At 41.3% G+C, this 16,088-nt stretch overlaps 1 protein-coding gene across 7 annotated transcripts in view; it reads right to left on the minus strand.

Annotated features, from left to right (window-relative positions):
* KIF21A (kinesin family member 21A) overlaps positions 1 to 16,088 on the minus strand; it is a 93,721-nt gene that overhangs the window by 16,723 nt on the left and 60,910 nt on the right. For all 7 annotated transcript variants that reach the window (XM_032220957.1, XM_032220961.1, XM_032220958.1 and 4 more), the window contains 10 exons: positions 15,663 to 15,770; positions 14,922 to 14,990; positions 14,634 to 14,833; positions 12,532 to 12,685; positions 12,092 to 12,289; positions 10,955 to 11,056; positions 9,116 to 9,281; positions 4,487 to 4,547; positions 2,858 to 2,912; positions 1,376 to 1,593 (listed from right to left, as the gene is read on the minus strand). In XM_032220957.1, coding sequence (XP_032076848.1) covers positions 1,376 to 1,593; positions 2,858 to 2,912; positions 4,487 to 4,547; positions 9,116 to 9,281; positions 10,955 to 11,056; positions 12,092 to 12,289; positions 12,532 to 12,685; positions 14,634 to 14,833; positions 14,922 to 14,990; positions 15,663 to 15,770 — 1,331 coding nt within the window. The remainder of the gene's footprint in view (positions 1 to 1,375; positions 1,594 to 2,857; positions 2,913 to 4,486; positions 4,548 to 9,115; positions 9,282 to 10,954; positions 11,057 to 12,091; positions 12,290 to 12,531; positions 12,686 to 14,633; positions 14,834 to 14,921; positions 14,991 to 15,662; positions 15,771 to 16,088) is intronic.

Consider the following 16,088-nt stretch of genomic DNA (forward strand, 5'->3'; position numbering starts at 1 on the left):
TATAAACAGTTTCCAAGGGTGAATGTACTTGAATGCAAACACCTAGGTTATTCTTAAAGGTATCATATCAAGGCAGTGGGTAAATTTAACGTTTTTTGCCACCGGTTTGTGGGCGTGGCTTGTTGGTGGTGGGGGTCATGTGACTGGGTGGGCGTGGCCAACTGTTTTCATTTTATAAAGCATTTTTTTCCTGCTGGTTTGGGCGAATAGGCAGGAAAAAACGCTTTAAAAAGTGGAGGGCGGGGGTGGGAGCTTCCGAGGATTGTGTGTCTCACAGCTGAGCCGTCAGCAGCTCTTTTTTTCGCTTTTTAAAGCATTTTTTTTCCTGCCTATTTGCCCAAACTGGCAGGGAAAAAATGCTTTAAAAGCAGAAAAAGAGCTTCCGACGATCGCGCTGCTCCCAGCTGAGCCGCGCGATCGTCGGTAGCTTTGTTTTTTACTACTGGTTCGCAGAACCAACGACAATTGTCCCTATGGGTTTGGCTGAACCAGGCCGATTTCACCCCTGTATCAAGGATTTTTGGATCAGGGTTTCCAAAACAGTGAGATGTACTTTCTTTGGAGAAGCACAGACAGAGTCCAGGACAGGTACGAAGAACCTTTTAGTTGTACGTTGTTATAATAAATCCGACTTTCCCCAAGTTTCATTGTGTTGCTTTCATTGTTCATTTGTGTTCATTCTGGCATTTGGATTTTTTTAGGAGAGGTGTGAAAATTAAGATTACGCTCAAGAGAGGTAAGATAGCAAAAAAGTTTAGGGACCCGTGCTGGAGATGGATTTGGATTTCTTAATCCACATGGGCCGTTACTACACGGGCTGCAACTTATAGGAGTTGTAGTTCCAATATATTAATCAGGGCTGCAAGTTAAGAGTAGCTCCTTCAAAGAAATTTCGAGAGGAACCCTTTTATAGAGAGGATTCTCGCTATGCAAAAAAAAAACCAGGTATCCTTTACCAATATTGTTAACCATCGTTGAACTTTATATACTGTGTTTCCCCCAAAATAAGACCCTGTCTTATTTATCTTTGCCACCAAAAAGGCACCAAGTCTTATTTTCGGGGAATATCATCCACAGCCCATTCCTGGCTGGCCCCACCCAGATGGTCCCTCTCCCAGGAGTCCCCATGTGGCCTGTTTTGAATGCAGGTATGTGCAGGAGTGTGTGGAAGCTTGGGGAGGGCGAAAAATGGGCCTACCAGACGTTCGGAAAGAGGGCCTCCAGAACCCGGGGAAGGCAAAAACACACACACCGTGGTGTAGGCCAACTAGGGCACGTCCCATTATGGCCATGCCCACACAACAACTAGGCAGAGAACCCCTTGCTTAAAATTTTAACGAGCCAACAGGGAATTGGTGCACTGTACATATCTTACATGCTGGCAGCCTTAGAAGACAAGGGTGACTGCAACAGAAGGGCCTCTCTGTCTCTGGCAGAAGGTTCTTTCGTGTCCGAATCCATGCCACTTTCTTGAGCTTCTGCAACCAATGTAAGGGGACTCGACACAGCCGACTCTCCAGCACTGACATCTGATGTTAAATCACCACTATCAGCATAAAGCAGTTCCATCTGGGTTGTTGTCCGACGGCGTGCCTGAAACAGATTGGAAAAGAAAGAACAATACAGTGTTGGCGAACCTTTTCGGGACCAAGTGCCGAAATGGGAGCGTGCACACGCCGGAAACCAGAAGATCAGCCGCCCGGTGCACATGCACGTACGGTGCATTTGCTCTTCTGGTTTCCGGAATGCGCATGTGCACCGGCTACCTAGTCCTCCGGTTCCTGGTGAGCATGCACGCGTGAAGACCAGCTGGCCGGTGCACCAGAACCCGAAAGAGCAAAGGGCGACAGCTCACATGCCCAAAGAGATGGCTCTGTGTGCCACTTCTGGTACGTCTGCCATAGATTCGCCCTCATGGCAGTAACACAATCTATTCTTTTTCAGGACTTACAGAATGGTCTGAAATGAAGATAGAATAATATCATTTACTTGGTCCTAAAATAAAATTATTCCTACTTATCTATGCTGACAAAAGCAGCTACTGTCTGTAACTAGTACAATTATGTAACTAGTTCCATTCATGTTTTGCTGATCGCTAGTAGGGATAATGGGCTATAATTCTGCGAAGGTAAGGTTATTCTTACATTCTTCTGATCCCAATGTCAACCTAGAAAGCACAAAGACAAAAACACTCTCATTTTCTTCCAAGTTTTAGTCAATCAATGAAAAAACTAGAAAAACCTGGAAGAAAACTTGTAAGAAAAAACTAGAAAAACTTGCCATCAAAAAGAGATCATCTCTCCCCTTCTAGCATTCTGAATCTGAGCAGTTTCAAAGGCTGGAAATGAGCTGAAGGCACCCTGTTTGTACAGAATGATGGCACTGCTATCTCAAATTTTGCCATACTATTGACTGCAGCAGGAGCCAGAAACTAATTGATCTTGATGGACTTTTAAAAACTTAAGCAAAATTGATTCTGGATATGATCGGGAAATCCCTAAAGCATAGCCTAGATGGGAAACACCCCCGCCCCTCCAAGTGGTCGGATTCACTTACCTTCCCTCCCGGTTCGCAAATGTAAGTGCACATGCTGCATCTGCGCATGTGCACCGCCTTCTGCACATGCGCAATGCTCATGCATTACGTAGGGGCGGGTGGGCGAGGCCACCTGCAGCCGCTGCTACCGGTTCGCCTGAACCGGAGAGAACCAGCTGAATACCACCTCTGACACCCCTCCCCCCAGCCAAATATAGTATCAAGCCATTTCTCTATTGTTGCCAAAAACCAGGTTTTGACATTACAAGTTTAATTTAATATGAGTTCTTTAACCTTTATCATGCTATTGGTCATAGCTTACCTTATTTTTAGGCTTGACTTCACTACAAAGTTTCATAAGATCTGAAGATAAAGAACTGCAAATAAAAACATACATTTAGTGCTAAGATCTCATGATACCCCACCTCCTATTATAAATTTGAAACTTATGTAGCCATTCATCTTTTGTGCCATACCATAACTTTGGATGGTCCACAATAATAACAATAATAATATAGAAACAATAAAAAATACCATTCAAAAAGCCAATTCACATTGTCCTAAAGCAACACTCTCCAGCCTCGTTCAATCCCAATGCACTGTGGGAAAAGCCCACTTTTAAAATCTTCTGGAAGGCTGGATGTCAGATCTGACATATATGCTCATCCTTCGACTATTATCCCATAAACATGTTCTTACTCTAATATAGTTTTTCTTCCCGTCATTACTTGTGTGATAGGATATACAGATATTCAACACATGAAAGGCTCCCCCCACAAAAGTTATGACTGAATGTGTGTTATGATTCAAAATGTTGTATTTATCTACATTTTTGTAATAGCACTTAAGCTCATATACCGCTTCAAAGTGCTTTACAGTTCTCTCTAAGCAGTTTATAGAGTCAGCATATTGTCCCCAACCATCTGGGTCCCCACACGGACTAACAAGGAGAAAATTAGCCCTAAGTGCCAATTCTGGATTTATAATTTGTTTTCATCCAGATATCTGAGTGACTGAGATGTATCCAGATCTCACATGTATTGATATACATACAGGAGTGAGATTCAGCCGGTTCAAACTGGTTTGGGAGAATCAGATGCTAATTTTACATCTGGTTCGCTGAACCGCTAGTTGCAAGGACTGGCTGGCCCCTCCCATCCCACCCCCACTCTCCCAGGAGTCTCCCCATTTTGGATGCCAGGTAAGTGTAGGGCCCGCGCAGAGGCTCTGGGAGCGCGAAAAATGGGCCTCCCGGAAGTTCAGAAACGGGCCTGTTTCTGGCCTCTGGGGGGCCTCCAGAACCCAGGAGAGGCTGTTTTCGCCCTCCCAAGGCTCAAGGAAGCTTCCGGAGCCTGGGGAGGGTGAAAATTTCCCCTCCCCCACCACCATGGTGCAGCAGGCTGAGTAGGCCACGCCCACCCAGCAACCGGGCAGAGAAACAGTTGCTAAAATCTTTGAATCCCATCCCTGTTTACATACATACATATATGCATATGTGTATGTGTGACAATGTGTATATAAAAGTAGATCCTCAAGAACTCAAGTAAGCTATATGTAAATGAAGACTCAATCATCCAGACCAAAAATATCTATTTTTCATTTTGGGGAGAAACCCCCTGCAATCTGTATAGCAAGAGTTGGTTCAGTCCAAAGACTCTCTGACTCCCTGTCTACCCAAATGTTCATTTTGACTGAAGAAGTTACTTGGATGAATAAGGAAACACCTCCATTTCAAGAACATTTGGTCCGGTTGCCATGATTTTTAGATACAAACTAAGCCATGTTCTTACATTTAAAGAAAAAGTTCATGGAAATGTATGGGCTAACAATCTATAACAACAGCTTTGTTGTTCCCCTTTGCTTACTATTTATTTTCTATAGAATCTGTTCAAGAACATACTGAGAAAGGTTATATTAAAAATACAATGAGCATAGTTTCCACTGATCTCACCTTCCTTCAGCCCCGGGGCTATTCAAAGGAGCATCTTCATCAGTACTGTCTTCCACATTTTCTAAAAAAATTTCAAAATCATTATGTTTGTTAGTCAATTTCAAATCAACAAAAAATATATATGTTGTAAGGACTTTTCATGCTATCTAAAGATCAGAGGGAGAAAAATTAGTATTGTATAATATTCTAATAATGCTTTTTACTTAAAATAACATTTAATTGAACTGACCCAGTTTTCCATAATACCCATAAACAGAAGCCCTTATATTCACTTTTTAAAGTTTTCTCAATCAGTAGGGAATAGCTTATATTTTGTCACTATCTATCATCCATATGCAGAAGAAAATTGTAAAGACACCATCAAGAAAGTGGAGATCACACATAACAGTGGCATAGCGTCCCAGCACTTACTCCACCATATACTTACTGCTTAGAATAATTATTCTGATTTGCATTAATAAAACATAAACTCATAAAATTGTGGCTATAACAATTTGCTTAAGAGAAACACTTGCTTGAGAGCTCCGTGGAACGAATGCCAAATAGGGCTCCCGTTTTATTGCAGGACATAAATTCAACATTAATATTCACAAGAACATTAGTAGCTGGAAGGAAACCATTTCAAGATATTGAAACAGTAATTTCTGTCATCCAACATTTATTTTCATCTAGTGCCAGCTGAAGCTGTGTAAAAACCTTTCTGAAGATCACTATGTGAATCAAGGACCAAAAGAAAACTTTAAAAACATTAACAGTAGTAGTTGTTCAAAACTCTAAGTAGATATCAAATAGAGATTAAAAAACAATTTGAGATCAAAATACCAAAAGGGAGGACAAAAAACCCATCTGACACCTCTATTTCACAGTTGGGATAGCCTGTTTTGAAGGAGGCTTCCTGTAGTTTAGAAATAACCTATTCCAAAATCAAAAGTAAACTTCCAAAGTTATGCCAATGAATCAAGTGAAATCGTGCCACCTTCAATTCTGCTTGAGAGTTAGCAAACAGACTATTTAATTTAACCAAAAGGACAAAGACATAATTTGGGGTGAAATATAATTTGCCAGAATGCTTCATTCTCAACCGCATAGACCTATCTAAAGATATTGTTGTGTAAGAACAATATAAACGGTATATAATAACAGTATTATAAACAGTATAATTTTGTAATGAAGGAAAGAAAATCAGGAAAAGAGCTATACATTTATCTATAAGTTGATTTTGGATATTGGCTTCCAAAGTATATATCTGAAGGGAATGCTAGTTGTATATAAATTGTCTGCTTTAGCTCCCTGAGGGAAGTAAATGAAGGCTATGGAGAGGACTTTGAAATCCAATTTGATCATGTGAATAATTTTAGGGATCAAAAATTATACAAACTAATGATTTAACAGACTAATGAGGGGAAGGTCTGTTCATTAAAGCAGAATGTTAAATCCGTATAAAGTTTTGCGTATCTACACTGTACACATGTATAAAATGGGAATGGAATCTAACTATATATTTTTCGTATTGTATAAAAATGGCATGTATAAAATGGCAAATGGAATTTTATGGAACACATGGAAGCAAGCAGTATAAGCAGATGTGGTCTACCCTTATGAAGTCTGCTAAACAATACTCTTTTTTAACTGGAAAAGATGGGCCTGGAAGGAAAAGCCACTGTTATGTCCATTTATTCATGTGAAACAGTGCTAAATATTGGTGATTATGAATGTGTCATATCTTCCATGAAAATAGCTTGAAAGTCCATAAAATGGCATTTATATGAAACATTTCACATTTGAAACTTTAAGTCAAGGTAGGAAAATTGATGGGGGGGAGAGAGAGAGAGAGGGAGGGAGGGAGGGAGGGAGGGAGGGAGGGAGGGAGGGAGAGGGGGGGCACCCAAATATAAGCTGATTCCACAGGGAGCAGCAAACAGGAGAAGAGATCAAACAGAGGAAATTTCACGACAGGACAAAACCTTGCATGGGATGTACCATCAAGAGATACGTTGAGGTGGCAGACTGGGAAATTCTAAGTGGTTGGAAAGGGCCGTACTAAAGGACAGCATTGTGCCATTGAACCCCAGATCCACAGCAGCAGGAGTCTAGATAGGACCCAAGGTGCAGACTATGCAGAGAGATCTCCAAGACAGTCCAACACATCACACAGTGGCAGGGTGTAAGATGCAAGCAAGAATCAGCAGTCACTGAATGGCATAAACATGTTGCTGGCATCGTGTAAAGGAGCATCTGCATAGAATATGGACTAAACCCTCCCAAGTCTAGCTGCAAGATTCCACAGAAGGTAGTGGAGAAGAACAGGATCCTGTGGGACTTCCAGATCCGGACAGAAAGGCAGGTACTGGCCAATCAACCAGACACTATGGTAGTAAACAAGGACTAAAAGACAGTGGTAATGATAGATGTAGCACTGCTACATCAGGAAGGAGGAGTATGAGAAGCTGGAGGAGTAACAAGACCTGAAGGAGGAACCAGAGAAGAACTGGAAAGTAAAAGCCAAGGGGGTCCCAATGGTGGTAGGAGAACTTGGAACTGTGATTCCTAAGCTGGGAAAGTGGCACCAATAGATCCCAGGAACAACAGAGCTCTCCAGAAGAGTGCAATAGTTGGAACAGTTAAGGTACTATTCTACTGCAGGAATCTTCAAACTCCCAGGCCTCTGGTAGAGGGCTTGAGATTGAGGAAGACACGTATCTTCCTCATCGGGGGGAAGGAAATTTTGTTTTTGCCTTCTTGACTCCTGATGACTCCTTGCACTTTCCTTGGCAAGATTTCAGAAATCCTTCCTTCCTAGGACTGAGAGAGTGTAACTGACCCAAGATCACCCGAGTGGCTTGGTGTCTAAGGTGGGATTAGAACTCATGGTCTCCTGGTTTCTAATTCCTGCTTTAAATACTACACCAAGTTGGCTCTCTATATAATATAACAGCTAGTACAATTCAGTTATAGCAACTAGTAACTGGGCAACAGCTCCTCGTCGCCAGTTTTAAGTAGGCAGACGCTGAGGTAACGTTTTAACCAGTCCTTTATTGAACGACAACAGCAACTGAGCTTCAGAACGCGCGCAGAAGGACAGCACCCGCCTGACAGCTTTTTTATACTGATGGCTGTCAGGTGGGGAGCCAATCGGGCGACAGCTTTTCTCCCGCCAACCGGCAGCCGCACCAGAGCCAATCAGATCTTCTCTGGCTAGGCTGCGGCTGTGCCGGCCGGACGCAACACTTATATGTACTGACATCACACATCAGAGGTGGTATTCAGCAGATTCTGACCAGTTCTGGAGAACCGGTAGCTGAAATGTTGAGTAGTTTGGAGAATCGGTAAATACCACCTCTGACTGGCCACGGCCCCATCTATTCTCTGCCTCCCGAGTCCCAGCTGATCGGGAGGGAATGGAGATTTTGCAATAACCTTCCCCTGCCACGCCCACCAAGTCAAGCCCACAGAACTGGCAGTAAAAAAATTTTGAATCCCACCACTGCCACACATATAATAAAGTCTCTCATTTCAATTCAAATTCATTCTTGGCGCATTAACACAATGGCATGTACTACCACTGACTCTGATTATCTACGCAATGTGCATTGAAATAGCCATCATGTTTGTAACAAAACTTTTTAAGCTAAGCATTCAGTTCGCCATAAAGAAGAAAAAGGAGCTACTAAAATGTGTTAAAATTATGTTTTTAACTAAAAAAAATTGTTACACATATTATAGTAAGAACACAGCTGTATCAGGAACAGCCTAGTAGCTACAGCATCCAAATGAACAAAAACATAAGCTTTTAAGTACATTCACAATGGTTGCGTTCATGCCTCTTTCGGTTATCATCCAACTAGTAATTTTTGGTAACAAAAAGAAACTTCTAAATAAAAACAACTCCGTAAGCGTATAACAATAAGCATTATCTGCATGGGTGTCTGCAAGAGGGAAGCAAGGGGGAAACAAATAAATTATAATTTGCTGCGTGATGACATCATGACACCAATGTACACTTCCCAGCTAGTACATGCAAACTTTATGGACATTCACACTCGATGATGTGCCAGTTAGTGTACACATATAATTATTAGTATCTCATGCAGCTATGCAGGACAGAAAGAGCTACACATACTTACCCAATGGTATGCTATCTAGGTCTGTGTAAAACAACAGTAAGGAGGAAACAAAAATCAACACGCCAATCAAAACCCATAAATTAGCAGAATGGCAAATCAAAGTGCCCTACATTGCATTATAAATGGATTAAGACTACCGGAACTATCAGAATAGATGCCATAGATGACACAAAACTAGCTTTTCTAGAACTAAATTTAAATGCTGAGAATTTTATTTTAAGCTAAGTTCAATTTAACTCTGTAGATAAAGTTACTTGGTAATTGAATTCATGGTCTAAGACCAATTAATTAGATTTCACCACCACCCCGGTATTTCCTTGGTGAAGAACAGATTATTTGCAGTAAGAACCAAACCCCTTTAACATGCACTAACTTTGAGTCATATTTTATCGTATAATTTAAGTACAGCATCTATTCGTAAAACACTAAGGAAAAGACATTCCATACACCATGCTTCATAATTCAGCAGGCAATATAATTACGTTTTGTAGAACATTCAAGTTACCTTGTAATGCGTGGCCCAGTAAAGCATCTAGTTCAGGATTTAATTCTGCTTTCTCTTTCAACATGTGAAATAAGAGTTGGTTTTGGGTAGTAGTGGTGATTTCCGTTTGCTTAAGGCGTCCTTCAAGAACTTTGATCTGCGCCTCTTTTTGAGCTGCTTGGAGACCCTAGTGAAGATTTTTAAAAACTGCCTTATTCTACTTCTTTTTGAAAAGCCTCAATATGGGCAGCTACTTTACATAACAAATAGCAATAGCACTTAAGACTTATACAGTATATCGCTTCTTAATGCTTTCACAGCCCTCTCTGAGCGGTTTACAGAGTCAGCATATTGTCCCCAACAATCTGGGTTCTCATTTTACTGATCTCGGAAGGATGGAAGGCTGAGTCAAGATTGAGCCATTCAGAATTGAACTGCTGGCAGTCAGCAGAATTAACCTACAGCACTGCATTTTAACCACTGTGCCACCATGGCAAATGAATGCATTTTGTTACCGTGTTTCCACGAAAATACGACCTGTCCCGAAATTAATGCCTTGCCACATTTTTCGCATGGGCAAAAATATAAGCCCACCCCCGAAAATAACCCCCCTGGACAACCACCCCTTGCCCGGCCAGGCAGAACACTGCTCACCGACCTAGCAGTATCCCAAAGGCGTCAAGCCGCGGGAGCCGGGAGAGGGGGGAAGGCGCTCATGTTGCTTGCCGCCTTCAGGATACGGCTAGGTTGGGGAGTGGTGTTCTGCCTGGCGGGAGGGGGGAGTTGCCAGGTGGCTGCTCCCTTGCGAGCAGGCTCCCAAAGAGCCGGGCACAGCCTCAGGGGCAAGCAGCCATGAGATGACCATGTTCACGAGCAGCCGCCCAGCAAATCCCCTCTCCAGCCGGGCAGAGCACATGCACTGACCTAGGGGGTATCACTAAGGCGCCAAGCCACAGGGCTCTCTGCCCGCTGCCCAGTTCCCGCAGCTTGGCACATTCGGGATACCCCTAGGTCAGTGCATGGAGCTCTGTCCAGCTGGAGAGGGGGGTTGTGTGAGTGCCTGTTCTGCCCCAGCCTCACCAAGCCCTTGCACAGCTCTCCCAGGGCACCACCGCCGCTGCCCGCCGCCGCCACGCTCCGAGCATAACTTTCAAACTCCAAAACTCCCCTGCTGAGTCTTCCAGCATTGGCCGCTCTAGGAGTGCTCTCTAAGGTGGGCCAGCTGCTGGAGAACACTCCTAGAGCGGCCAATGCTGGAAGACTCAGCAGCAGAGTTTTGGAGTTTGGAAGTTATGCTCGGAGTGTGGTGGTGGCGGGCAGCGCGGCAATGCCCTGGGAGAGCTGGGGGCGGAACAGGCGCTCACGCAACCCCCCCTATCCAGCCGGGCAGAGCTCCATGCACTGACCTAGGGGGTGTCCCAAATGTGCCAAGCCGCGGGAGCTGGGCAGCGGGCAGAGAGCCACGTGGCTTGGCGCCTTAGTGATACCCCCTAGGTCAGTGAACGGCACTTTGCCTGGCTGGAAAGGGGCGGCTGCTCGTGAGCGTGGTTACCTCATGGCTGCCTCGCCTCTGAGGCTGTGCCCGGCTCTTCGGGAGTCTGCTCGCAACGGAACAGCTGCCCAGCAACCCCAAAACAATAAGCCCTCCCTGATAATAAGCCCAAGGCATTTCGTGGGGCAAAAGAAAATAAGACTCTGTCATATTTTCAGGGAAACATGGTAGGTATGGGAGCCCACCTAAAAGCCAGTAAAATAATCACTGAATGCTGAATGTGAAATAAATATATCCACTGCCTCGTAGTCAAACAATAGTTTCACTATCATTAATTCCAGAAAAATTCACTCTTCACTGTTAATTACCTTATTAATGCCCATAGTAAGGAAATGATCAAGTAAATAACGAGCTTCAGTCAGAGTACAGGCGTTAATAACAGCTGTAACATCTAAAGTGTCTCCTTCCTCCTGTACCAAAAACAGAAAATAGTCAGAAATTAATCCACAGGCAATACAACGTATGTGCTAGTCATTCCCACTCTAGAGAGCGGTGCTCATCTCAATTTCAAAGCCAAAGAGCCAGCACTGTCCAAAGACGTCTCCGTGGTCATGTGGCTGGCATAACTAAGTGCTAAAGGCACACAGAACACTGTTACCTTCCCACCAAAGGTGGTCCCTATTTTTCTACTTGCATTTTTACATGCTTTCAAACTGCTGGGTTGGCAGAAGCTGGGACTAGTAATGGGAGCTCACGCCATTACATGGCGCTAGGGATTTGAACTGCCAGCCTTCTGTAGACAAGCTCAGTGTCTTAGCCACTGAGCCACCCTGTCCCTACATGCAATATAGAGACCTAAATTAGACACTTTTGAAATTGGAATTTTATTTTATTAATAAAAAAATTGTCAGAGACAATAAAGTTGAAGTTGTATTAATCAAAGGAGTAGTTGTAATTCCAACACAAGCAATTATGTATACTTTTGCACAAGATATGAGAATATTCACAATATATTATAAATATGTATATTGAAGTTTAATATCTAATGAAGCAAAATTGCTCTTGTAAGCAAGAAATGTTTTCAAGGAAAGATATAAAAATGTTACCAATGGAACTAAAATCATACTTCTATCTATATGTGAAATATAAATCAAATCATTTTTAATTTCAGTCATAAACCAGCATAAATTACAATCAGGAAAAACTATACCTGTTTTAATAAAATCCAGGTAGTCCTCAATTTACAATCCAAAATTGAGATCAGAATTTCTATTAAACTTTAATATTGTGAAGATCAATACCAACACCTTAAATGATCTCTACCAATCCAGATTGTTCTGTTTAGTCATCACATAATCCCTATATTTTACATGAGGTAGCAGCTTAAAATATTTTAAAAATCAGCCCTACATAAAGTTAATTTCACAGGAAGTAAAAGGATCAAAAAGATATTACAGTATCTATTGAAACTTAATACTTTTTAAAAATAGGTGGGGGTGGCTTACCTTAGCTTCTTCCATTTGCATGATATTTGCTTGGCAGTCAGAAATACTATCGTTGATGTAATCTATATTGGCCATTAGCGACTCCATCTCTTCATTGATATTATGGATGGTTTTATCAGTATCTGGGATACCCTCTTTGATTATTCTCTCCCTTCTTCTGGAAACCTTTTCTTTCCTTTTGGTAAGTTCTTCACGTTGCTAAAATTCAAAAGTGTACAGAATATATCAGCTGGGAAATGCAGCTAATCCAATATTTTATGGTGAAAAAGAAAGTACATTAAATATGTTCACTGTATTTTTGAGAGAAAGAAACAAACATGCAGCATCTAGAATGCAAAAGTGGTTCATCTTTAAAATCTTTAGAGTTTGCATCACATTTATATTTATATTACTAGGGGGACAATGCAAAAAAAAGGAAACTTGTCTGCAAAATTCTGTACCTTCAATAATCTATTCATATCGCTTTCCATATTAGATATGGTCATCTTCTGCATAATAATCTCTGTTAATCTCCGTTCAAGTAACTGCCATTTCATTCTTGCATTCTTGGAAGTGTAAACTCTTGAAGTCATAGCTTTCCTTTGATATTTGCTCCTATAAACAATTCAGAAATGTATACGTTTAAATGATATAGCGTTAACAGTTGGGTTACATTTTGAGCCAGTAGCAGTAAGAGAAATCACCAGTTTTAACATTTAAACCTTTGGCAAGGAGGAAAGTAGTATTAATTTTCAAAAAATATAAAGATTGATTCGAGATACGTGCTCACTACCATTGCATCAGCTTTTTCGTTTTACAAAAGTTTAAATCAAATAGTTCCCAACATTCCAAAATTATATCTCTAGCAGAAATGTATTATCATCAGATATGAAACCTGGAGATGTTCAATAATTTAAAAAATAGATTTTATTTGCATTTATATATGAAAACTGGAGAGGTTCAATAATTAAAAAGATATTGTTTTTCCTATTCGCATTTATATGCAAGCAATAAATAAGCCAAGTTTAGTGTGTGTAAAAGATGGTCAGAACTGATATGTGATACATTTGTGAAAAATAATGCTACCCTGTTTCCCTGAAAATAAGACCTCCCCAGATAATAAGCCCAATCAGGCTTTTGAGCACATGCACTAAAATAAACCCTCCCCTGAAAATAAGCCCTCCCTGAAAATATTGCAACACAGAAGCAGCCATGAGGTGACCAAGCTCACCACCTCCTGCACCTCAAAAATAATAAGACCTCCCGGAAAATAAGCCCAAGTGCTTATTTCGAGGGTCAAAAGAAAATAAGACCCTATCTTACTTTCAGGGAAACACGGTATATATATTTGTCTATATTTACATGTACAGTAATTTATACAGATATGTAAAAATAAATTATGAAACCTCAATAAATGTTGGGGTTTCTAATGCCTAAGCTTGGAATAAAAAGTCTCCTCAAACAATCATTGCTAGTTTTCACTTGCTCTTCTATTATTAATTCATCCGCTATTTACAAGCATCAACCAGCTAGGGCAGAAAATAAAAAGTTTTCAGAGGATGTTTTCCAGCAGATGGAAAGCTCTTACAATATAAAGGACACCTGCTTTCCATGCAGAAGATCAAAGGTCCAATCTTACGTTTCTCCCAGTAGAAACAGAACTCTTGTCTGTTATCCGGAAGAACTGATGTCCATAATGAAGACAATATGAAGCTGGAGAAACAACCATTTCTGTTTGCAGCTTCCTGCCTCCTCCACTATAAACCCTTGAGAACTGCCTACACTAGGAAGAAAATGGAATAATCTAACAGATCTACCCTGTTCTAGTTTATCCCCATGGTTTAAGTATCTGAGAAAGGTGAGGAATGAGAGTCCTTTGGATCCTCAGGTCGTTCCAGATTGTCCTTCCCCCCCCCCCAAAAAAAAACCTTCACGTTTTTCTCAATATCAATTTCTGTTGTTGGGATCAATAAGCTTCTGAAGCCTAGAATTGGAGAGAGAAAAATCCGGAGGATTTATCTTGAGAAAGAGGCCTGAGTAATCTTATAGTCCAGGGTGTCAAACTCCCAGGCTGCGGGCCGGATGTGTCACGTGCTGGCCATGCCCATACCCGGTTTAGCGAAGGGGGGAAAAGTCCTGTTATGTCACATGATAATGCCATGACGTGAGTTTGACACCCCTGTTATAGCAATAGCAATAGCAGTTAGACTTATATACCGCTTCACAGGGCTTTCAGCCCTCTCTAAGCGGTTTACAAAGTCGGCATATCGCCCCGAACAATCTGGGTCCTCATTTCACCCACCTCGGAAGGATGGAAGGCTGAGTCAACCCTGAGCCGGTGAGATTTGAACCGCCGAGCTGCAGAACTAGCCGTCAGCTGAAGTGGCTGCAGTACTGCACCCTAACCACTGCGCCACCTCTAATGCTTTAGTCTCTAAAGCATTGTCCAACCCATCATAGAGTAAGAATGTTCTTATTAAATTGTGCTGTTCATCTGACAGGCAAAAGTACCAGAGTATTTACTCATTTTAATATATACAAAATAGCATTTGCATAGCATTACTTGGTTCCATTGGTTGCTGGCAATGCCTGGACTCTTGCTACTGGTATTCTCATCTTCTGTTGCGGGATCCCTTTTGACCCATCACTGTCTACTGAGGATGAAGCTTCTTGATTTGAGTGCTCAGGTAGACTCAGCTTCCGACTCACTCTCCCGGACACTTTATCAGATATAGGTTTGGCTTGTCTACGAAGAGCTGTAACCTAAAATAGACAGCCATTTTAATGACTTAAAAGCTAGATAATATATCATAATTTACATATAAATGGCAGAACTGAAATAATCTGGTACCTCTTCAGTTCTGCGGCGTAAAATAATTTCCTGATTCCTCTTTTGGGATTCCAGAAGTTTTAGCTGATGCTGTAAAGAAGAACAATCATAATAAACCAAAAGTGCAATTCTTTCAATGTTATAATCACAATAGAAAATATTTCAATATGGGATAGGATGGGCAATTTCTGAGGAACCAAGGTTCACAACTCACCTTTCCTGTCTTTTGGGGTCAGAGAAGCACTATGGCATCATTAGAAGGAAATAATCCAAAAACTTTGCTACCTCTCAACTGTTTTCATTTCCCCCTTCTTTCTCTTTTCTTTTTCACTCTGTTTTAGTTGGTATTAGTCTTAAAATTCTTGTGTTTACAATTTTCAATAAAATTATATTTAAAAAAAAATAAAAATAGGTGGGACCATCTGTCTACCTTACATTTATATTCAGTGCCACCTGCACTAAACATGGTTTGTCCCCCTCACTTTCAATTCCAGATCACTTACAATTTTTTAAAACAATAGTCCCAAGAAAAAAAATCTTGGGAAACCAAACCATGGCTCATTCGTTGCCCAATTCCACAAAACTCCTATTTAGAGAATCAAACCAGTTTTTTCTTTATTCTCAAGATGTAAACCAAATTCCCCACAGCTGTGACACTAAATCCTAATACTACGGCTTGCTCCATTTCAATTGAAACTTTAAATATATTTACTTTTATCTCACGAGAATGCAATAGATACATTTTGCCAATTGATTAGTCACCTCTCGTTTCCTCTGTTCTTTTTTAAGCTGTGCAATCTCTTTGTTTCTCCTAGATTCATTCATCCTGGCTTTCTCTTGTTCTTCTTTCATTTGTTTCATCAAACGAACCTGTATAAAACATTATTTAAGCATCTTTAAAATATTTTCTCATCACAAAACACAGTGAAAATCCTTTGCATTACATCTTTTTGCTGTAAATAACAACTACGTATTATTCACGGTGCTAGACAGCTTATAATAACCTCCGGGCAGTTTCTGAGGATTACAATAGGCAGGACAAAAAATTACTGAGCAGAAATCAGCTTGGTCACTGCTTATCACATTGTAAGTTACTGAAGTAGGTGAATCTCTGTGCGATTTACACAGGGAATAGAGCAAAGACCTCTGTTGTGGCCCTGCAGGAGCCGTTGGAGCTGCCACCAGACT

The sequence above is a fragment of the Thamnophis elegans genome, chromosome 7, assembly GCF_009769535.1.
Source record: "Thamnophis elegans isolate rThaEle1 chromosome 7, rThaEle1.pri, whole genome shotgun sequence".
Taxonomy (NCBI): Eukaryota; Metazoa; Chordata; class Lepidosauria; order Squamata; family Colubridae; genus Thamnophis; species Thamnophis elegans.